This window comes from Hemicordylus capensis, chromosome 16 (genome assembly GCF_027244095.1).
Source record: "Hemicordylus capensis ecotype Gifberg chromosome 16, rHemCap1.1.pri, whole genome shotgun sequence".
In the NCBI taxonomy this organism is placed as follows: domain Eukaryota; kingdom Metazoa; phylum Chordata; class Lepidosauria; order Squamata; family Cordylidae; genus Hemicordylus; species Hemicordylus capensis.
The window spans coordinates 17035521-17053439 of NC_069672.1; the positions used below are offsets into that span (position 1 = coordinate 17035521).

The following is a 17919-nucleotide window of genomic DNA, read 5'->3' on the forward strand; positions in this document are numbered from 1 at the left end:
ATTATTATTATTTATTTATTTAAAATATTTCTATACCACCCAAAACTTGCATCTCTGGGCAGTTTACAATTAAAATCATTAAAAACATTAAATCATTTAACAATTAAAACTATTTAAAAGGTTGAAAACATTTAAAAGCCAGTATTAAATTTATTTAAAACCATGAATCTAATTAAAAGCCTGGGCGGATAAATGTGTCTTCAGTGGCTTTTTAAAAGTTGCCAGAGATGGGGAGGCTCTTATTTCGACAGGGAGCACATTCCAGAGCCCAGAGGCTGCAAATAATCATTCTAAAGTGGAAAGGGGAATCTGGAACGGGCGTATTCCCAGCATTTCTGCCTCTCAACTAGTGTGTGCCTGTTTGCCACTCAGGAGACCGTTCCTGGTACAGGGCCATCAATGCTCTTGATATGTGAGCAATAGTCAAAATTTGGGCCTGCCACTCCCAAACCCGGGCGGACTCTTCCGCCACAGACTTCCTTGCTGCGGTGAGTCAATTAATTCCCAGCTCTAGATGGTAATTCTCATCCACCCGTTTTCAAGGTCAAGCTCCGGGGGATTGGGAGGGCTGAGATAACCCAACCCGTCCTCTTAATCCTGAGCTGGAAGAAGCATCATGCCATTCACCTCCTCCACTCCAAGCACCTTCTCCTTAACTTGCTCGCAAAGGAGCACCAGGAGGCGTCCCTCGAAGTCCGAGCGACTGCGTAGCTAGCTCAGCAAGGTCTGCTAGTTCCACGAAAGTCGCTCTCAAAGCGATCTCCGTTTATAAGCTCTAGAGGCTCGTCTGGCCCATCACTTTTTAAAGACCTTTTCTGTGCACCCATGCCGCCTTCTAAAAGAAGTGTTACAAATGTTTTTGCATTTTATCATAGCCTTCTTTTGTTTTAATGTGCTTTTAATAGTTTGTTTTATTCCTTGGTTTTATTATCCTTCTCCATTGCTGCCCCGAGGCTTTGGAACACACTTCCTGCTGAAATAAGAGCCTCCCCATCTCTGACAACTTTTAAAAGGGCAGTCAAGATGCATTTGTTCACCCAGGCTTTTAATCAGATACTGTTTTAATTGTTTGTAACTTTTAAATTTTAATTGTTTAAATGGCTTAATCTTTTTATTGGTTGTTTTTATTCTCTTGTAAACTGCCCAGAGAACTTGCGTTTTGGGCGGTATAAATATATGTTAAATAAATACATAAAATAAATTATTACTTTGTAAGTTGCCCAGAGAACAATGAAAGGAGTGGCTAAACAATCAGGTTGTTGTTGTTGTTAACTGGCAGGCCAGCAGCAATGTTTGCTGAGGAGCTGAGCTGTGTTTCAGAACGCTCTGCTTTGATCAAGCAAGCTCAGCTCAGGGCTGTACAGGGCTGTAGGGCATGCATTTTGCATGCAGAAGCTCCTCAATTCAGTCCCTGGCATTTCTGCATAAAACAGATCTTTGGGGGGAAAGATTCTATAGAGCTGTTTGTTTGTTTATTGAATGAGTTGATATAATGCAATACACATGATGGGTCTACTGCAATACTTCTCTGCATACCTTATTTTATTGTGTAAATTGAAACACAGAAAGAGGGAATTGCAACAAAGAACAGACATTTTGATATATATACGTCAGTTTCAGTGTTCTCTATTCCACCATTTAAAATCCACACTTATATCCAAGACTTTCTCCCCATCTGTGTAACACATAACTGATGGGGGGGGTGGGGCGGGGGGGAGGAGGAGGAGGCTGATGACTCAGCGATGCCTGGATATTGCTGATACGGAGCGGGAGAGAAATGTATGGTATGACAGAGCATAAACAGAATGGAATAACGACGCCTTACCAAGTAAGCATATCAGAGTCTGAACATGGTACACGGAAAAGGAAGATAAGGGAAACTGGCCACTGTGGAAACCGGAGGGATATTCCCCTTACACAACCTGTCTGTGGCACTCACGGCCACAAGAAGATGTGATGGCCCCTTGGCATGCACAAGAAGAAGTCCTCAGGAAGTGTACTCGGAAGTAAATCTCACTCAGTCCTATGGGACTCTAACCTCAGATACTGGCCCTCAGTGGAGCCTCCAGGTTCTGAGGCAGTGTACCTCTCCTTGCCATCGTAGGGCGGCGGACAAGAGGAGAGGGCTGCCTCCCGCTGCCATGCTTTGCCTGCAACTGCGAGTCCAACTCCCTCTGGGGCTGCTGCCCCACGGCTTCTCTGCTCCAGCAAAACAGGAACTTGCGTCAGCATGGGAGAGAGCCAGCCAGCCGCCTCTCCCTTCCCCTCCCTCCAGTTTCCTCTGCTTTGGCCAAAATCCACCCGATTGCGCCTCCCAGAACTCAGGGGTTTTGTCCTCCCTTTCCCCGTCTGCACCAACTGCTGGGAAATCGGGCTCTGCCCACCAAGCCGAGCCAGCCCACTGCACGTGGGGCACAGGTGGGGGAGAACCTGCCAAGCAGGCAGAGCTGAGAAGGGCACTCCTGACTGGAGGGGGTCCCGTCTGGCTGGACTGGGCAGGCGCTGGAGCCAGCCAGGAGGCGTCTCCGAGGAGGGCTTCCTCAGGGCAGCTCGGGCACCCGCAGGCCTGCTCCGGAGCTGGGCATGGCCGGAGCCCAGGATCCGCGTGAAAGAGCGGCGCAGCGCCCGCCTCTCCTCTGTGCCCTTTTTGCACGACTGAGCCGGGACGCGGTGGAAGACACAGCGGCTGCCCAGGCAGCCGGGCTCTCTCTTGGCTCGCAGAACCCTCCTGGGTGTGGACAGGCCATCCTGCTGGTGCTGAGTCCAGGCCGCGCCCGCCACACCTGCCTCGCTCCATGTGCCGTTCACAATACCCACCCAGGCTTCCCTGGGCAACATCACCCGCATCTCTGAGGCCTGCCACTCCCCCTCTCCAGATCTCCAGATCACCCCTTCCCACCAAGCAAAGACTCCCTTTTTATCCTGCCAGGACTTCTCCGGGTTCGTACATTTGAGCTGCTGGCTGCACTTCCTTTCCTTTCCTTTCTAATCCGTGGGACCTGGGCTCTGCTTGCTGCGTTGATTATTGTCCTGGTCAGCTACAGTGTGAATGTCCAGCAGACAGACACAGGCAAGAAACCAGAGAGCTGGCCTAGGAGAGGAGAGCTGGTCTGGTGGCAGCAAGCATGCCTTGTCCCCTTAGCTAAGCAGGGTCCACCCTGGTTGCATAGGAGTGGGAGACTAGAAGTGTCACGTGGCCCCACAGCTGAGTTTCCCCACAAGACCCACAAGCTGGCCTGAGCACTGTGAGGCCCATCTTGATTGTGGGGGGGGGAGGGGACAGGGTGGGAGCTCTGGAAACTGTACATGGTGTGGAGAGAGAGAGAGAGAGAGAGAGAGAGAGAGAGAGACGCTTCCTCCCCCAAACTGGGGATCAGCCAACGAAACTGACGGGACAAAGATTCCGGACAGGTGTCAGAAGGGGCCGCCTTCACACACGCAACACACACAACACAGTCAGCCTGCGGAGTGGGCTGCCCCGAAGCTGTGGCAACGGCAGGGGCAGCCTTTCCGTGGGGCAGGGTGCGGAGGAGAGGGCTAGCCGGCTGAGCCCACTTGGGCCCTTTCCAGCAGCCAGGTGCTTCTTGTGCTCTTATTCAGGGGACAGAGACCGGGGGGGGGGGGCAAGGGGGGAGCAGGAAGGGGGGCTCCAGCACCCCCCCCCCGGCTGCCCTTTCGTTGCCTCCCCTGCTCCAGGGAGAGAAGCGGCCCCTCCAGCGCCCTCCTCCCCAGGAAGAAAGCGTCCTCACCTTGGACAGGGCGACGAAGGGGAAGCGGTCCATCTCCAGCAAGGTGTCCTCTCCGTTCTGGTTCTGCAGTTGTCCCTTGAGGATGCGAGCAGCAGTCACTGTGGAGACCCCCATGCCTGCAGCCGAGAGAGCCCCCCCCCACACACACATACCTGTAAGTGCCTGGGCGGGGGCACAGAGAGACTAGCACATCAGAGGACGACATCCTCGTATTGATTATTTATCTATCGTTCTTTGTAAACCGCTTTGGAGACTTTTGTGGAAAAGCAGTATATAAGGAGGAGGAGCAGCAGTACAACAACAACAACAACAACAGCCTATCTACTCCCTGGCAGATTCACTCTGGGACCAGTCCAAGGGGGAGCTAGGAGAGCGATTGTCACTGGCGCTGGGTGCTTTGGAGACGGAAGGGGCAGGGAGGGAAAGCAATATGTGGGGTGGGGATACGTTAAGCTGCGTGTGTGTCGAAATGTTTCCGCTCATGCCTATTGGCATAAATAGACCTGTTTTATATTCTTACATACTTGTGAGTTCAGTTGCTGTTTATGCCTCGAGAACCCACGTGCTGAAAGTACTGCGGGTGTCACAGTGTGTGTGTGTGTGTGTGTGTGTTTGTTTTGGAGGGTGCTGCTTAACTTGCAGCTGGGTGTGGGGCCTCCAGAGGCCTTTGGGGGCAGGTGCCAAAATGACCTAGGTGCCCCTCTGGCCCCACCGTGAGGGGAATCGGTGAGGGACGAGCACAGGAGCCTCCTCCCAAAGAAGACTCGGGCAGGACTGGAAGTCCAGCCTAGTCTTTGGCCTCCTGCTCAGGCAGAGAAAGGTTTTCCCCACCACCAGCTTCCTGGGACAGGGTGCTTGTGAGCGGGCTCTGCCACCAGGGATGGATCGTGGCCCCTCAGACGCCCGGCCACGGAGCGATGGCCTCTCCCCGAAATGGACAGTCCTCTCCTCCGTGAGGTCTGCAGATCAGAAGCCACTGTGCCTGGAGCCAGCAGAAGCCTGCTCCCCTGCCTAGGCCAAAGCAGGGTGCCCAGCGGGTGCCAGCAAAGGCCCTCGGGTGGCACCACAATGGGGCGCCCCCTCCCTGACCTCCCCACACAGCACAGAGCCCTCCCCCCGAACGGCCTTCCCCAGCACTCACCATCCCCGAGGAAGAGGATGACATTTTTGGCCACGTTGGTGTTCAGCTCCTGCAGTCTCAGGGCCCTCTTGAGCGTCTCCTGGGCCTGCTGTCTCCAGTACTGGGGGTTCTTCTCTTTTTCTAGAATCAGAAGAGGAGAGGGCTGGGGAGGGCCGGAGGGCCCCGTGGCCTGCAGGAGAGCCTACACAGCACAGCGGCCCACCTCTACATTGAATAGCCCATGACAGATTGCTGAGTTAGCACAACCGGCTTCAAGGGCTCTGCCCCCCCCCCCCGCCCACAGTTGCTAGATGACGACTAGAGAGAGCCAAGAAGCCTGTGGGCCATCCTTTCACTTCTCTCCCAGAGGCTGTGCCGCTTATTGACATTCTAGTGCTGATCCTTCCCCTGGTCCATTCATCCGTTTTTATCTGGCTTCCCGTTTTCTTGTTGCTCTGCTATCTCACTCTCTTGACTGTCCTTTCCCTTCTCTCACGGAAACTGAGCTGCTTATCAACATTCCAGTGCCGGTACTTTCCCCTCACCAGGGAGAAGGTCATTTGAGGACTGCTCCAATTGTTTGTTTTTACCTAGCTTCCAGTTTTCTTGTTGCTCTGCTAGAGGGGAGGTTCCCCCAATTATGTTGATTTTATTTTTTTTTTAAAGACAGCTTGTTTTTGAAGCCCTGTGCAAATCTCTTTGGGGGGCCTGGCCTGGAACAAACCAAGGTGCCAACATTCCTTGACATCACTGCAATTCAGCCAATGAGGGGGGCGGGGCGGGGCTTGCAGCTGGCGGGCAGTCCTGAGGCCGCTGGGCACTGAAGAGGCCTCTCAGACCTCTTAGCCCCAGGGAGGCGGCTGCCCCTGGGAGTGGGACGAGGAGCTGCCTCCTGGGCCTGCTGGGAGCTCTCCTCTGTCCCAGCCACACCAAGGCACCGTGGTCCTCAGGCTGCCGCCTTCACCAACCCAGGGTGCATTTTCAGCCCAAGCGCCTTACCTGGAACCAAGGAGGAGAGGCAGGCGGCCACCTGGAGGGCCGCCAGCAGCAGCCGCAGCCGCAGCAGCCCTTCCATGGGGAAGTCTTCGGAGTTCCTTGGACGAGGAGTCGGGTCCTAGCCGAGAATGGCGGAGCCAGAGAGAGGAGAGAGAGAGAGAGAGAGAGAGAGGGGAGGTTGGTCAGTTTCTTGTCATAGTTCCCCATCGGGGGCCTTTGGAATGCAAGCGTGCAGATGCTCTGCCACTCGGCCCCCTCCCTCAAAGGGAATATCTCACAGCACTCACATCTTGTCACCCATCCAAATGCACACCAGGGAAGACCCTGCTTAGCAAAGGGGACCATTCACGCTCCCTCCCACAAGACCAACTCTCCCCCCACCCCCCCCACCCCGGGGCTCACCCCTCTGATCTCCAGAAGCTGTTTCTCCCAAGGGAGGAGGGGAAACGCGTTTGGTCTCTAGCGCACATGCCTCCCAAGGCCTCTGTGCACATGGACCCTAAGGCGCGATGCCGGCCACGGTCGCTGAGGCCCCGTGCAGTGTGCTGCTTGCCACCTCACTCCCTGCAGCCCCCAAGCCATGGGCAGTAGAGGGCAGGGCTCTGTGCACCCAGAGAGCATGCACCTGCTTGGCTTTCCAGCCAGGACTTCAGGAGAGGACATCCATGCAGAACGGAGAGTCAAGCTTCCAGCCCCGTGCAGTGGAGACGGAGGGGGGTGGATGGGGGGGGTGTTGCTGCAGCAGGCAGTGACCCTTTGCTTGAGAAGCACCGTGTGACTGGAGCATGCAGCTGGGCTCACTCGTACGAGCGGCTCGAAGCCGTTTCCTCCGCTGGGCCCTTTGCTGCTCTCTGCATTTGGGGTGGCCAAACCCACAGGCTGGGCTAGCTCCGCTCTCCGGTTCTCAGGGCTCTCCTCCCTGGCCTGCCCGCTCCACAGTCGCCCCCCACCTCCGCCTCCTCTTTAGCAGAAGCTTTAAGAATAAGCCTCTCTGTGCCGGAGCTAATTTGCTGGGATTATTCCCACTGAGTGCAAGCGATACCCGCAAAGGTTCTTAAGAGGAGCCTGGCGCTTTGGCAGGGGCCCAGCAAGCAGGCACTCCAGCCAAAGCGGGCAGCAGCAGCAGCCGGCGAAGGGAAGAAAGGACCGGATGGAGGCATTTCCCCGGCTGGCCTGGCACCCGCCCCGGCACCCGAGGCCAGACCATCTGTCACCGCAGATGCCTGCCCAGAGCGCACTGAAGCACCTGCCACTTCTGGGCCCAACAGGAAAGAATGCCCCCCCCGCCGCCGCCGCCACTTTCCACACACACACAAACAGGGAGACAGAGATGCAAGCAAATGCCGTTTCTAGAGACTCAGTGAGTTTGGGGAGGGGAGGACGGAGAACAGGAGGACACAGGGCACAAATGCGTGACACACAACGAAGGAATGGTGCACTCTTTGCACCGTCTGACTTGGTCTGCAAACTGCCCAGAGATGTGCGTTTGGCATGGTGTGTGATGTGTGTGTCCGTGTGCTGTGTGTTCATACCATTATAAGTAGGGCAGGACGGGGGTCTGACGCTAGTCTGGGAGAGGCGTGTGATCCCGTTTTGTGATCGTGTGCAAGATCCAAGGTTGCAGGAGGGAGTCTCTCTCTCTCTCTCTCTCTGCCCTATCTCGCAGATGCCGCCAGGGAGGGAACTTGCAAGCAGGCAGGTGCTCTCCTTCCCAGAGCGGCCCCATTATCCCCTGAGGGGAATATCTGACCATGCTCACACCTGTCTCCCATTCAAATGCAAACCAGGGTGGCCCCTGCTTAGCAACAGGGACAAGCCATGCTGCTGCCACACAACCAGCTTTCCTTTAAACAGCTTTGCCATTGAAATACGGCGCTTTTGTTCTGGCCCGTGCCAGTCAATGTAGGAGAAAGAGTCGCATAAGGCGAGACTGCTCAATTAAAAAGGGAAAAGGGGAAAAGAGACATGCCAGTCGGTTTCATCCAGCGCACCCTTGGAGAAGAGACTCCGTTCCCGGCCCCTGTTCGGGGTGTGAGGGGAGGAGGGCTGCTGACAGGAGGCCACCCGAGTTGCCCGGCCTTGCAAAATCACAAGACGCGGAGATCGGGCTCCTGGCGGGAGTCTCTGCTGGACAGAAAGTTGGCCACCTTCTAGCTGCGGAATGTGACGCGGAATAGAGGGGCGAGGAGGAGGAGGAGGCTTCAAGGCGATTCTCGCTGCACGGAGCTGGGTTCTCTGTGCCCGTGTAACTGCCTTTGGCTTCCCAGAGTCTCCTCGGGTGCCAAAACCTGCAGAGCTCCCTCGAGCAGACAAAGGGCCCAGATGCCACAGCGGCACAGCCCGTGCCGGCTTCTTCCTCAGCTCCCCACTTGCAGCTGCACCGCCTCGCATGCTCTCCCTCACACCGCCCTGCGAGGAACCTGCTTTTTCTTTAGCAGCCCACCCTCCTCGGAACGGTTTCCCTGAACTGGGGAGCCTCAACCGGCTGCCCCACCACCACAACTGCCCCCACACCCCGAACCCACACTTTCCTGTCGCTTCTTTCCAGTCCAGAGGAGACTTTGCATGCAGAGGGTTTTGCAGGCGGCCTGCCCCCCCTGGCTCACTTGGGGGTTCAGGCACAGCTGTGGGGCAGCAGGCTCTCCGTTCTTTGCTTTGGCTTTGGCGTTTGCCACCGGCACCAATCCTGCTTCTCCGCCTTAAGCACCTTCTGGGCGGCCAGCCCCTCCCCCTCCCCCCCAGGCTGCTTAAATCTGGGGCTGGTGTCCCTCCGCGCCCTTGGGCTAAATGTCTTCCTCTTGGCCCAGCCTGTTTGAACTGGCCCCGGGCGCTGATGTGTCACCATCCCTTCATCCCAGGCAGTCTTCTCCTCCTCGGGGCCACTCAGGGGCCAGCAGCAGGCTCAGGCTTGCCTCCCTTGACCTTCAGAGCAACCCTGTGGAGGAGGACAGCCTGCCAGGCAAGGGAGCTGCCTTCTGCCGAGTCAGGCCATTGGTCCATCTCACTCAGGATCGTCTGCACTGACTGGCAGCGGCTCTCCCGGGTTTCAGGTGGGAGTCTCTCCCAGCCCTACCCGGAGCTGCTGCTGCTGCTGCTGCCGCCAGGGGTTGAAGCTGCCTGCAGAGCCAGGCCCGCACCCCTAAGTGGAATACCTCCATGGGCTCACATGGAGTCACCCATCCAAGTGCAAACCAGGGCAGGACCTGCTTAGCCAAGGGGGGCCTCCTTTGCCCTCTCTCTCCCAGAGGGGAGGGGAGCTGAGCCCTCCTTCCTGGCCGTCTGGCTCCCAAGGGGGGCAGTTCTGAACTCCCCATGCCCCTGCCTACGAGGCGGCGGCTGTGCACCCGCCTCAAAATATGAATTACTGCCTGCCTGCCGGGGGGGGGGGAGGCTCCCGCCTGCACCACACCCTCCCCAAACACCATTGCTCACCCCAAACCAAACCCGGGTCAGGGAGAGATCCTGGCAGAGGGAACGGGCGGAAAGGAGCGTTGAGGGTAGCTGCTATTCCGCCCGCTGCCTCCCCCCCGCCCCGTTCTCGCGCTACCACCACACGTTTTCCCAGGTTGGGGGTTGGGGGGGCACAGCAGAGGCCCCCCCCCCGGCTCCAGCTGGGAGGACAGGGAGCTGTTCTGGGATGCGGGGTTCTTCAGATCAGGTGGTGCCCACTAGGCGATCTGGCCCCCAGAGGGCCTTCCCAGAGAAGCGAAGAGCCAGGAAATGCAGCCCAGGCGCCCTTGGGGGTGCCCCAGAGAGGCAGGCAGCCCAGAGGCCCCCCTTTCCTGCCAGGAAGGCAGTGGGGATGAGCGGGTGGTGCCCGTGGCCGAGGGAGAGGCAAGGGGCCTCTTGGCAGGGCCACCACCACATGGGCCCCCTCTGGAGATCGCGGTCCTCCTTCCGGGAAGCAGCAGCAGCAGCAGGAGCGCCCTTGCGGGTCTCCACTCCTCCGCCCTCTGTGACCCAGCAGGAGGACTCGGAGCCACCTGGCAACCCAGCCCTGGGAGGAGGGCGGGGAAGGGCCGCCAGAACTCCCTGTGCCTTGGCAAGTCGCTCGTGACCCGGGGCCGCCGGCATAAATCTCCGCTTTCCACAAGCAAGGGGCCTTTCCCTCCGGGGCCTTGGCCCGCCCTTGGCGCTTCCTACATCTCTGCACGTCCAAGGAGCTCAGGGGAGCACGCGTGGGTCCTCCCCACACCGGTTCTGCACTCACAACAATCCTGCAGGGGAGGGCAAGCTCAGAGAGGATAATTGCCCCCCCGCCACGCGAGAGGCGTTGCTGAGCAGAGATCTGAGCCCAGGAGAGCGGAGTCTGGGGCTGGCAGATTCTCTCTCTCTCTCTCTCTCTCTCTCACGGCTGCCCCACACCAGAAGCAGCACAAACTTTGCAGCGGAGGCATTGAAGTAGGAATGGGGGGGGGGAGGCAGGCTCACGAGAGCAAGTTCCCTGGGCGTGGAGGTGCGGTGGGCAGGCAGAGGCCTCCGGCAGGGCATGAAGGCAGTGCGGTTCCTCTGCTCTTTCTCCCCAGCAGCACAGCCGGCTGCCTCTGGCCATGGAGGCCTCATGCTCACAGCCCAAAGCCGTGGACAGACTGCCTCCCAACTGAACTGGTCCAGTCTCACTTGAATATGGACGCGGCTGGAGGAGAGCTGCGCAGCGGCTAATCTGGCCCAGCCTCCTGCTTCCCTCTGTAGTCAGCCAACGGAGATAGACTGCCTCTGGAGCTGGCAGGTCCATTAAGCTGCGGGGGCTGAGAAGCGTGGGTAGACCCACCCCCTGTGAGTTTGTAGGCAGGCGCTGGCAGGCACCAAAGTGCGTCAGGCTCAATGTGAACGCAGGGCGGGGATTTTCTGCCTGCAGAGCAGAAGGAAGCTGAGTCCGGCCATCCAGCTCTGGACTTCCTGCACGGGCTGGCAGCAGCTGGGTTTGCTGCCAAGGACTGGACCCCCCACCCCCGGGCCATGGTATGCAAAGCAGCCCCTCCCCAGAGCCACCCCACCCCTACAGACACTCCCCTAAACTCCTCTTCTCCCCGACACACCTCTTCCTCCCTGAGCCCTCTGGAGGGGTCATCAGACACAGTGGCAGGAGGTCCCTCAGCCCCTAAGAGAGCTCTGTCTGGGTCATCCCGTTCACAGCCACCACCGCCCCCCCCACCCCCACGCTCAGCGCCTCGACCGGATGCATTGATTGGCTGCTTGCCTCTAGCCAGGGCCCCCCTCCCCGCTCCCATCACTAAATCGACCCCTCTGCCTCCCAAGGCACACTGATGGGAGACTGTGGGGCAGGGAGGCTGGGGGGAGGAGACCCCCTTGGCAGGACTGCTTACATAAGCCGGAATCACAGCAGTATCCTGTGACTCAAAGCGGGAAGGGAGCTGGTCTGGTGGCTGCAAGCATGGATTGGTCCCTTTGCTAAGCAGGGTGTGCCCTGGTTTGCATTTGAATGAGAGACCACATGTGTGAGCACTGGACGAGATTCCCCTCAGGGGATGGAGCCGCTGCTCTGGGAAGAGGAGCAGAAGGTTCCCAGTTCCCTCCCTGCCTGGCAGCATCTCCAAGACAGGGCTGAGAGAGAGATTCCTGCCTGCAGCCTTGGAGAAGCCGCTGCCAGTCTGGGTAGACAATCCCAAGCTAGATGGACCAAGGGTCTGACTCAGTATGTGGCCGCTTCCGATGTCCTTACTTCCTCTGGCCCCGCTGCATTCAAGGAGGGTGCTGATGGCTTCCACCTTCTAGCTTCTCGCCCCAGTCTAGTGGGGTTAGGAGGGACTGAAGCCTTCCTTTCTAAAACGGGCTGTCCAGAAGAGCCTTGCCCTTTCGGACTCCTGCCCATCATCCTGGGAGTTTGGGACGTAGCTGTGTTTTTTGGGTGGGGGAAGAGGCAGCCCTCTGCACATGGTCAGGGGAACCTTCTCTCGTATGTTCAAAGGCTCACCCTTTGGCATGGAAAGGGAGTGATTCCGGGAGACGACAACGTGCCTGGGAGAGAGTGCCCAGTCCCTGTTCTGCTGGGCATCCCATGGCCTCCCACCTCTTGAGAGCCATCTTGACCAAAGACCTGGGTTCGAAGCTCAAGGGACAGGGAGCTCTTGCAAGGAACTGCTGGGCTGGGTGGGGAATCTCTTTGGCCTAGAGATGAATAGGAACAGAGGGAGCTGCCACATACGGAGTCAGACCATGGGTCTAGCTCACTCAGTATTGTCTACCCAGACTGGCAGCGGCTTCTCCGAGGGTACAGGCAGGAGTCTCTCTCAGCCTGATCTTGGAGATGCTGCCAGGCAGGGAGGGAACTCGGAACATTTAGATGCTCTTCCCAGAGCGGCTCCATCCCCTGAGGGGAAGATCTTCCAGTGCTGCTCACACTTCTAGTCTCCCATTCGTATGCAAGCCAGGGCAGACCCTGCTTAGCAAATGGGACAGTTCACTCATGCTGCCCCCAGACAAGCTCTCCTCTGGCTGCACATTGCAGACACCGGTGTGGGGAGAGGAGCTCCAGCCCTTCACTCCCGTCTGGGCATTCTTTTGAAATGCTGGATGCGCGCAGGAAAGGGGGCCCTTCCTGCACCCCCCCCCGCTCCCTGTGCTCAAAGGAACGGTCACCCCTCCACCCAGAGCATGTGTGTGTGGGGGGGGTAGCTTTGTCACAGCAAAGGACCAGCCACGGCAGGGAGTGTGTGGGGGTCTCAACCCCCCCCCCCTTTTTGACCCCTGTAGGGGCCGCTGCCTCTCCCGCCCCCCCACCCCGCGCACTTTTCCTGAGCTTCGAGAGCGGTCTTTCGCCGGGAAGGAAGCCTCCAAGCCCAGGCAGCTTGGCAAAGGCACTCTGCACATGCTTGGAGGCACCAAGGGCTGCTGGCATTTAAAGGCAATTCCGGAGCTAAGCCCTCCCGCTGTTGGGGTCCCGCTGGAAGTTGGCCTGCTGCTGCTGCTGCCGCCGCCTTTGGGGGGAGAAAGAAAGAAAGAAAGAAAGAAAGAAAGAAAGAAAGAAAGAAAGAAAGATCCCGCCTGGAGAGTTTGGCACAGCAAGAGCCAAACGGGGGCGCAGGAGCAGAGCCTCACCTGGGTGCTGGGAGCCGGGCTGGCTGGCTGGCTGGGGCTCCGCCGAGGAGGAGGCGCTGCTGCTGCTGCTGCTGCTGCGCGCTCTGGCTCTCTCCTCCGGCTCGCTCAGTGGGCGCCCGGCAGCAGCGGCACCTTCCGCTCCTCGTGCAGCGGCGCGCCCGCCCCGGCCGGCCCCGCGGGGCTCTTTAAAGGAGGAGCGGGAGGGGGGGTCCTGGGCTGGGTCGCGGGCTCGCCGCCCCCTGCCCGCCCCCTCCCCCCCCCGCGCTCCCGAGCCAGCCCGGGGAGCGACGCTGCGGTGCTGCCCCCTGCCGCCCGCAGAGGGGAAGGCGCTGCGGCTTGCGCCGCCTCGAGCGCCAGCCTGGCTGGTCGGTCTGTGTCTCCTCGGGCTGGCAGCAGCCGCGCTCCAAGAGAGCCGTCCCTGGCTGGCTCGGGCAGGAATCAGCCCCGCTGAGAGCCAGGCGGCGGCGGCGGCGGCAGCAGCAGCAGCAGCAGCCCACTTCCTGCCAGCCGGTGCGCTGCCCGCCCCGCGAGATCTTCTCGGCTGCAGCGTCCCCCCCGGCCCGCCGAGCGGTGGCGAGGCCATCCATCCCGGGCGGAGTGAGGCGCAGCTGCCTGCTGGGCATCATCGCTCTTCTCCCAGCTGCAGAAGCAGCCGCATCCCGGGCGGGCGCAGAGCAGCCACAGAGGCTTCCGAGGAGGGTTCTTCTCTGGGGAGGAGGGGGGGCCCGTGGGGCGAGGCGCTGCGGTCTGACTGGTCTGGCTTTGTAACCCCGCGCCCCCCCCCGCCCCTTCCCTGCCCCCTCGGATGTCAGAGCAGAGTGAACAAGCTTTGGAGTGCCACAGAACTCTTCTTTGGGCTGGAGGGAGGGAGAGATTTCCTTGGGTGTGATGAAAGAGCTCAAAGTCTGCCCTCACTAGCGACCACGGGAAAAGCCCAGCAGCACAAACAAGCCCAGACTTCGCGAGGACAGGCCATGCGGGGGGCCAGGGAGATCCAGGTGGTGGCACCAAAGGCATCTGGCGGGGGGCGGCGCTGTTGCCCGGATCTGCCTTTAGGGTTAGGGTTAGGGTGGTGTGTGGGCTGGAGACCCACTGCTAGGCCAGGCAGCCTCCTGCAAGCGCCTGACCTTCCCCCAGTTCCCGCAAAGCACCAGCAAGCGGCAGTGTTGGCCAAGCAATCCGGGCTCTCCTTCTGCGCTGGCGCCTGGAAGGGACAGAAGGGCCCGGAGGCCAATTCTGGGAGGCCAGGTCTACCCATGGCGACTGGTCCGTCCGGTGGCCGTGGGCCACCTCCAGTCTCAGAGGCAAGTTGCCTCTCATTACCAGTTGCAGGGGAGCAGCAGCAGCAGCAGCAGCAGCAGGGAGGGCCTGCCCCCCTCCGCTCTTGCCTCCCCCCACCCCTGCTGCCACTCGGAGGGGGCTGCTGTCCAGTTGTGGGGTGCAAGACAGACCCCCTCCCTCGCCAGTTGCAGGGGCGCCGCAGCAGCAGGAGAGGGGGCACGCCCTGCCCTCTTGCCCGGGGGCTCCCCAGGGGCATCTGCTGGGCCCCAGGAGGCTGGTCTAGACAGCAGGGCTGCCCTGATGTCCCGATGGCCTTGGAGCAGGGCCTCAGGCTCCGGAGGTGGGATCCAGGGGCCCTGAAGCGCCGCCACGCGCCCGGAAGGCTTCAAGGAAATGGCGGCAGGCTGGAAGTGGACGCAGACGCAGCAGCAGCAGCAGCCGCCCCACAGCCGTGGGAACAAGGAAGGCGGCTGGTTAAACATTAAACCCGGCGAGAACACAGCAGCTGCTCCCCTCCACAACACACACACACACACACACCCTCCCACAAGCTCTCCCTTGTGTTTCTTTTTTAGACGGTGAGCCCTTCCAGGACAGGGGACCTCCTCCTCCTCCTCTGTAAACCACTTTGAGAACTTTGCCATAAAAGCGACACAGTAGTAGAACCCAGAAGGAACCCAGAAGATCCTGTCCAAGAAATGCCGCCCTCTGGTGGGGACGGGGCTTGGGGGCCGAGGCTGGTGGCTCCCAGCCCCGAGACTTCCTTTTTTCCAGGCTGGGGGGCCTCCTGCAGCCTCCTCTGCGATTTGGGGCACCAGCCAAAATCTCTCCCGATTGTCCGGACTGGGGTGGCTCACAGAAGCACAGGGAGCAGCTGCCTGAAACCAAGTCAGATCGTTGGCCCACCTAGGAGAGGGTGATGGCCACACACCGGGATGGCTTTCAGCAGGGCTTGGACCCAAATTGACGGAGGAGGGCAGGACTATCCGTGGCTACTCCTCGTCTGGGGGCTCTAGGCCACCACCTCCAGCCTCAGAGGCTGAATCCCAGTGGCAGGGGAGTCACAGCAGGAGGGCGGGCGTGCCCTCCCCTCCTGCCTGTGGCTTCCAGCGGCATCTGGTGGGCCACTCACTGTGGGAAAGAGGAGGCTGGCCTAGAGGGGCTTCCTTGGGCCTGATCCAGCAGCAGGACTGTTCTGAAGCCATTTGCATCTCAAACCCCGCCCCCACATCCCTTCCCCTCTTGTGGATTTCCCCCCAAGCTCCACCTTCTTCGCAAGGGAGAGTCTCGCCTCCAAGAGGGCTGTGCGAAGAACCCTGGTGCACGATCCGGCCTGGCGCAAGCCCTTGTGGAACTGCAGCCACGGCGGTGGTTCCCCTTCAGCAGTCCTTTGGCTCCAGCTCAGAGCAGAGGGCTAAAGCGTCTCCCTCCCTTCCAGGGCTGCCAACGCCTCCTCGGGGGAGAAGGAGAGGCGTGTGCCACAGGCAGGCAGCCCTGAAACCTTCCACTCGGAGTGAGCAGCATCTCCGTCTGAGGAGCCGGTTGTCAGCCAGCAAGGTCCTGTCTTTTCTGCTTGCCTGGGGCACCTGGGGAATAGCGTGGCATTGCCCGCCCCCCACGGGAATTTCATGTTTCGCCCGGATTTTAAGCATCTCACCCAGATTGCTCAGCCCACCCAGATTCGGCTGGATTTCATCTTTCATCTTTTTATTTTATTTTCTCTCTCTCTCTTTTTAAGCTAAGTTCTAGGCCTTGTAGAAGCGGAGTGATGGAGCAAAACGTGCAGTCCCGCTTCTGCTGAAAATGTATTTTCCAGCCAGTTTACATCATATGCCAATTAGGCACCTGGGTCTGGAAAGCCAGCATGTGGCCACCCTTCATTATCTCCCTGACTGGGGGGGGGGGGCGCCAGCCAGAGGGCGGGATGAACACGGCCCCCTCTCCCCTAGCTACGCCCCTGGAGTCAGGCCATTGGTCGATCTGGCTCAGTCAGGATTGTCTACACTGGCTGGCAGCGGCTGGTCCGAGGCTTCAGGCAGGACTCTCTTCCCCAGGCCTCCCTGGAGATGCTGCTGCCAGGAACTGGAGGGGGCCTCCCGCATGCCGAGCAGAGACTCTGCCCCCCCCCCCGGGCAGCTGCTCTCTGTAATCGAAAGAGCCCCCCCCCCCGCGCGCATTTTCCATGAACATAATGAAGATTGGAGACGGGCTGATTGGATTACCGGAAACTGGGAGGCCAGGGAGGCCCGGGGAGAGGGCGAAAGGAAGAGAGGGAGTGAGGGCTGCAGCCGTGCCCTCTGCAGACCGAAACCGGCCCCCTCGACTCCCAGGAGCAAACTGGCCAAGCAGTGGCCAAAAACTGTCCCCTTTCCCCTCTCCAGCGGTAGAACTGCCATCAAAAACACACCCTCACTCGTCCAGATCATCATCACAGTCACCAAAGAATACATTTCCAACCACTTAAGTTCTGCTCCAAGCTCCCAGATTTGCAAGGAGCGGCTCTAAGGCCCGGGTGTGCGAGGAGGGGAGCTCCCAAAAGAGGAGAAGCGGGGCGGGGGGGGGGTCTGAATGTCCAAGAAATGGCCTCTTGTGGTCTCAAAAACGGAAAGAGAGAGATTCACAGCAGGGGAGGAAGCCTGCAGGGGGGGGGGTTGTGCAGGCGATGAATGGTGCCCCCCCCATGCCAGTGAGTGTGTCCCCCTCCATGGCGCACTTGGAGCAGAGCCCGATGCACCCACGGCAAAGCCACTGGGGAGCTGCGGGATGGATCCTCCGCACGCCTCTCCTCGGTCTTCTTCTTCGCAGCGGACCAGGCGGCCCTTTCCTTCCTCGCCCGAATAAGGGACACGAGGCGGGGGGGGGGGAGGGAGTATGCGAGGGCCCGAGTGCTCTGGGTGCTCTGGCCACTTTCAACTGAAACGGCCAGTGACCACAACTCCAATGGCTTCTCCTGGGATAACCCTGGTTAGCCAAACACGGTGTGGTGTGATTTTGTGGGAGGGAGAGAGAGAGAGAGAAGCCTTGCTAGCCAGTAAAGACAGGCCGCTCTCACCCACCAGCACTCTCTAGCGGTCATCAGCGCGGTGCATGGTTTTCATGAGCCCGATGATGATGATGATGATGATGATGATGATGCCGGGAGAATGGCCAGTTTGCCAGTCATGGGTGGCTGGGAATGCTTTCGTCAATGCCCCCAGGACGGCTCTGCTGGCAACCGTCAGCCTGCAGGCAGAGGCGCTCTTACCCCTGGACTTTGGGGCTGAAGTGCGCGGCCTCTTTCGTTTGTCCCAGGTGACGCGGTAGCCCAGCTGAGCATGATGATGCCTTAACATGCGGGGGGGGGGGAGGTGTGTGTCCAAAGGCCTTTCGGTCCGGGCTCCCAAACCGCGGTGCACCTCTGCCTGCAGGCCACCAGAAGCACAGAGCACCTTGGTTGGGGAGGGAGAAGGTTCAGGAGCTGGGGCTCTGGTCATCATGACCTTTGTTTCCTGATGAGTGAAAACAACGGCCCCAAAGTTTCTCCCCATTAGCTGAGAATGAGGGGCAAAAGGCATCCCATCGGGGACAGGCCATCGGGGGCGGAAGGAAGGGCTGTTGGTGGCAACCCCCTGCCCAGCCGGGTGGCCGCCTTTGGGCCAGCATGGCTCCTCTGCCTGCAATAGGCAGAAGTTCCAAAGGCCCAGGGGAGCATCCTGCCTCCCCTCTTACCATCTC

The 17919-nt window shown here is 59.5% G+C and overlaps 1 protein-coding gene across 2 annotated transcripts in view; it reads right to left on the reverse strand.

Moving 5' to 3' along the window:
* Positions 1–17919, reverse strand: part of ALPL (alkaline phosphatase, biomineralization associated) — a 66430-nt gene that overhangs the window by 15770 nt on the left and 32741 nt on the right. Inside the window, exons 1-4 of one of the 2 annotated variants that reach the window (XM_053281030.1) lie at positions 12925–13095; positions 5869–5983; positions 4891–5010; positions 3750–3865 (exon numbers count right to left, since the gene is read on the reverse strand). In XM_053281030.1, coding sequence (XP_053137005.1) covers positions 3750–3865; positions 4891–5010; positions 5869–5944 — 312 coding nt within the window. In that variant the 5' untranslated portion in view covers positions 5945–5983; positions 12925–13095. Of the gene's footprint in view, positions 1–3749; positions 3866–4890; positions 5011–5868; positions 5984–12924; positions 13096–17919 lie in introns of those variants that run through there. The other variant, XM_053281029.1, reaches the window with a different exon arrangement.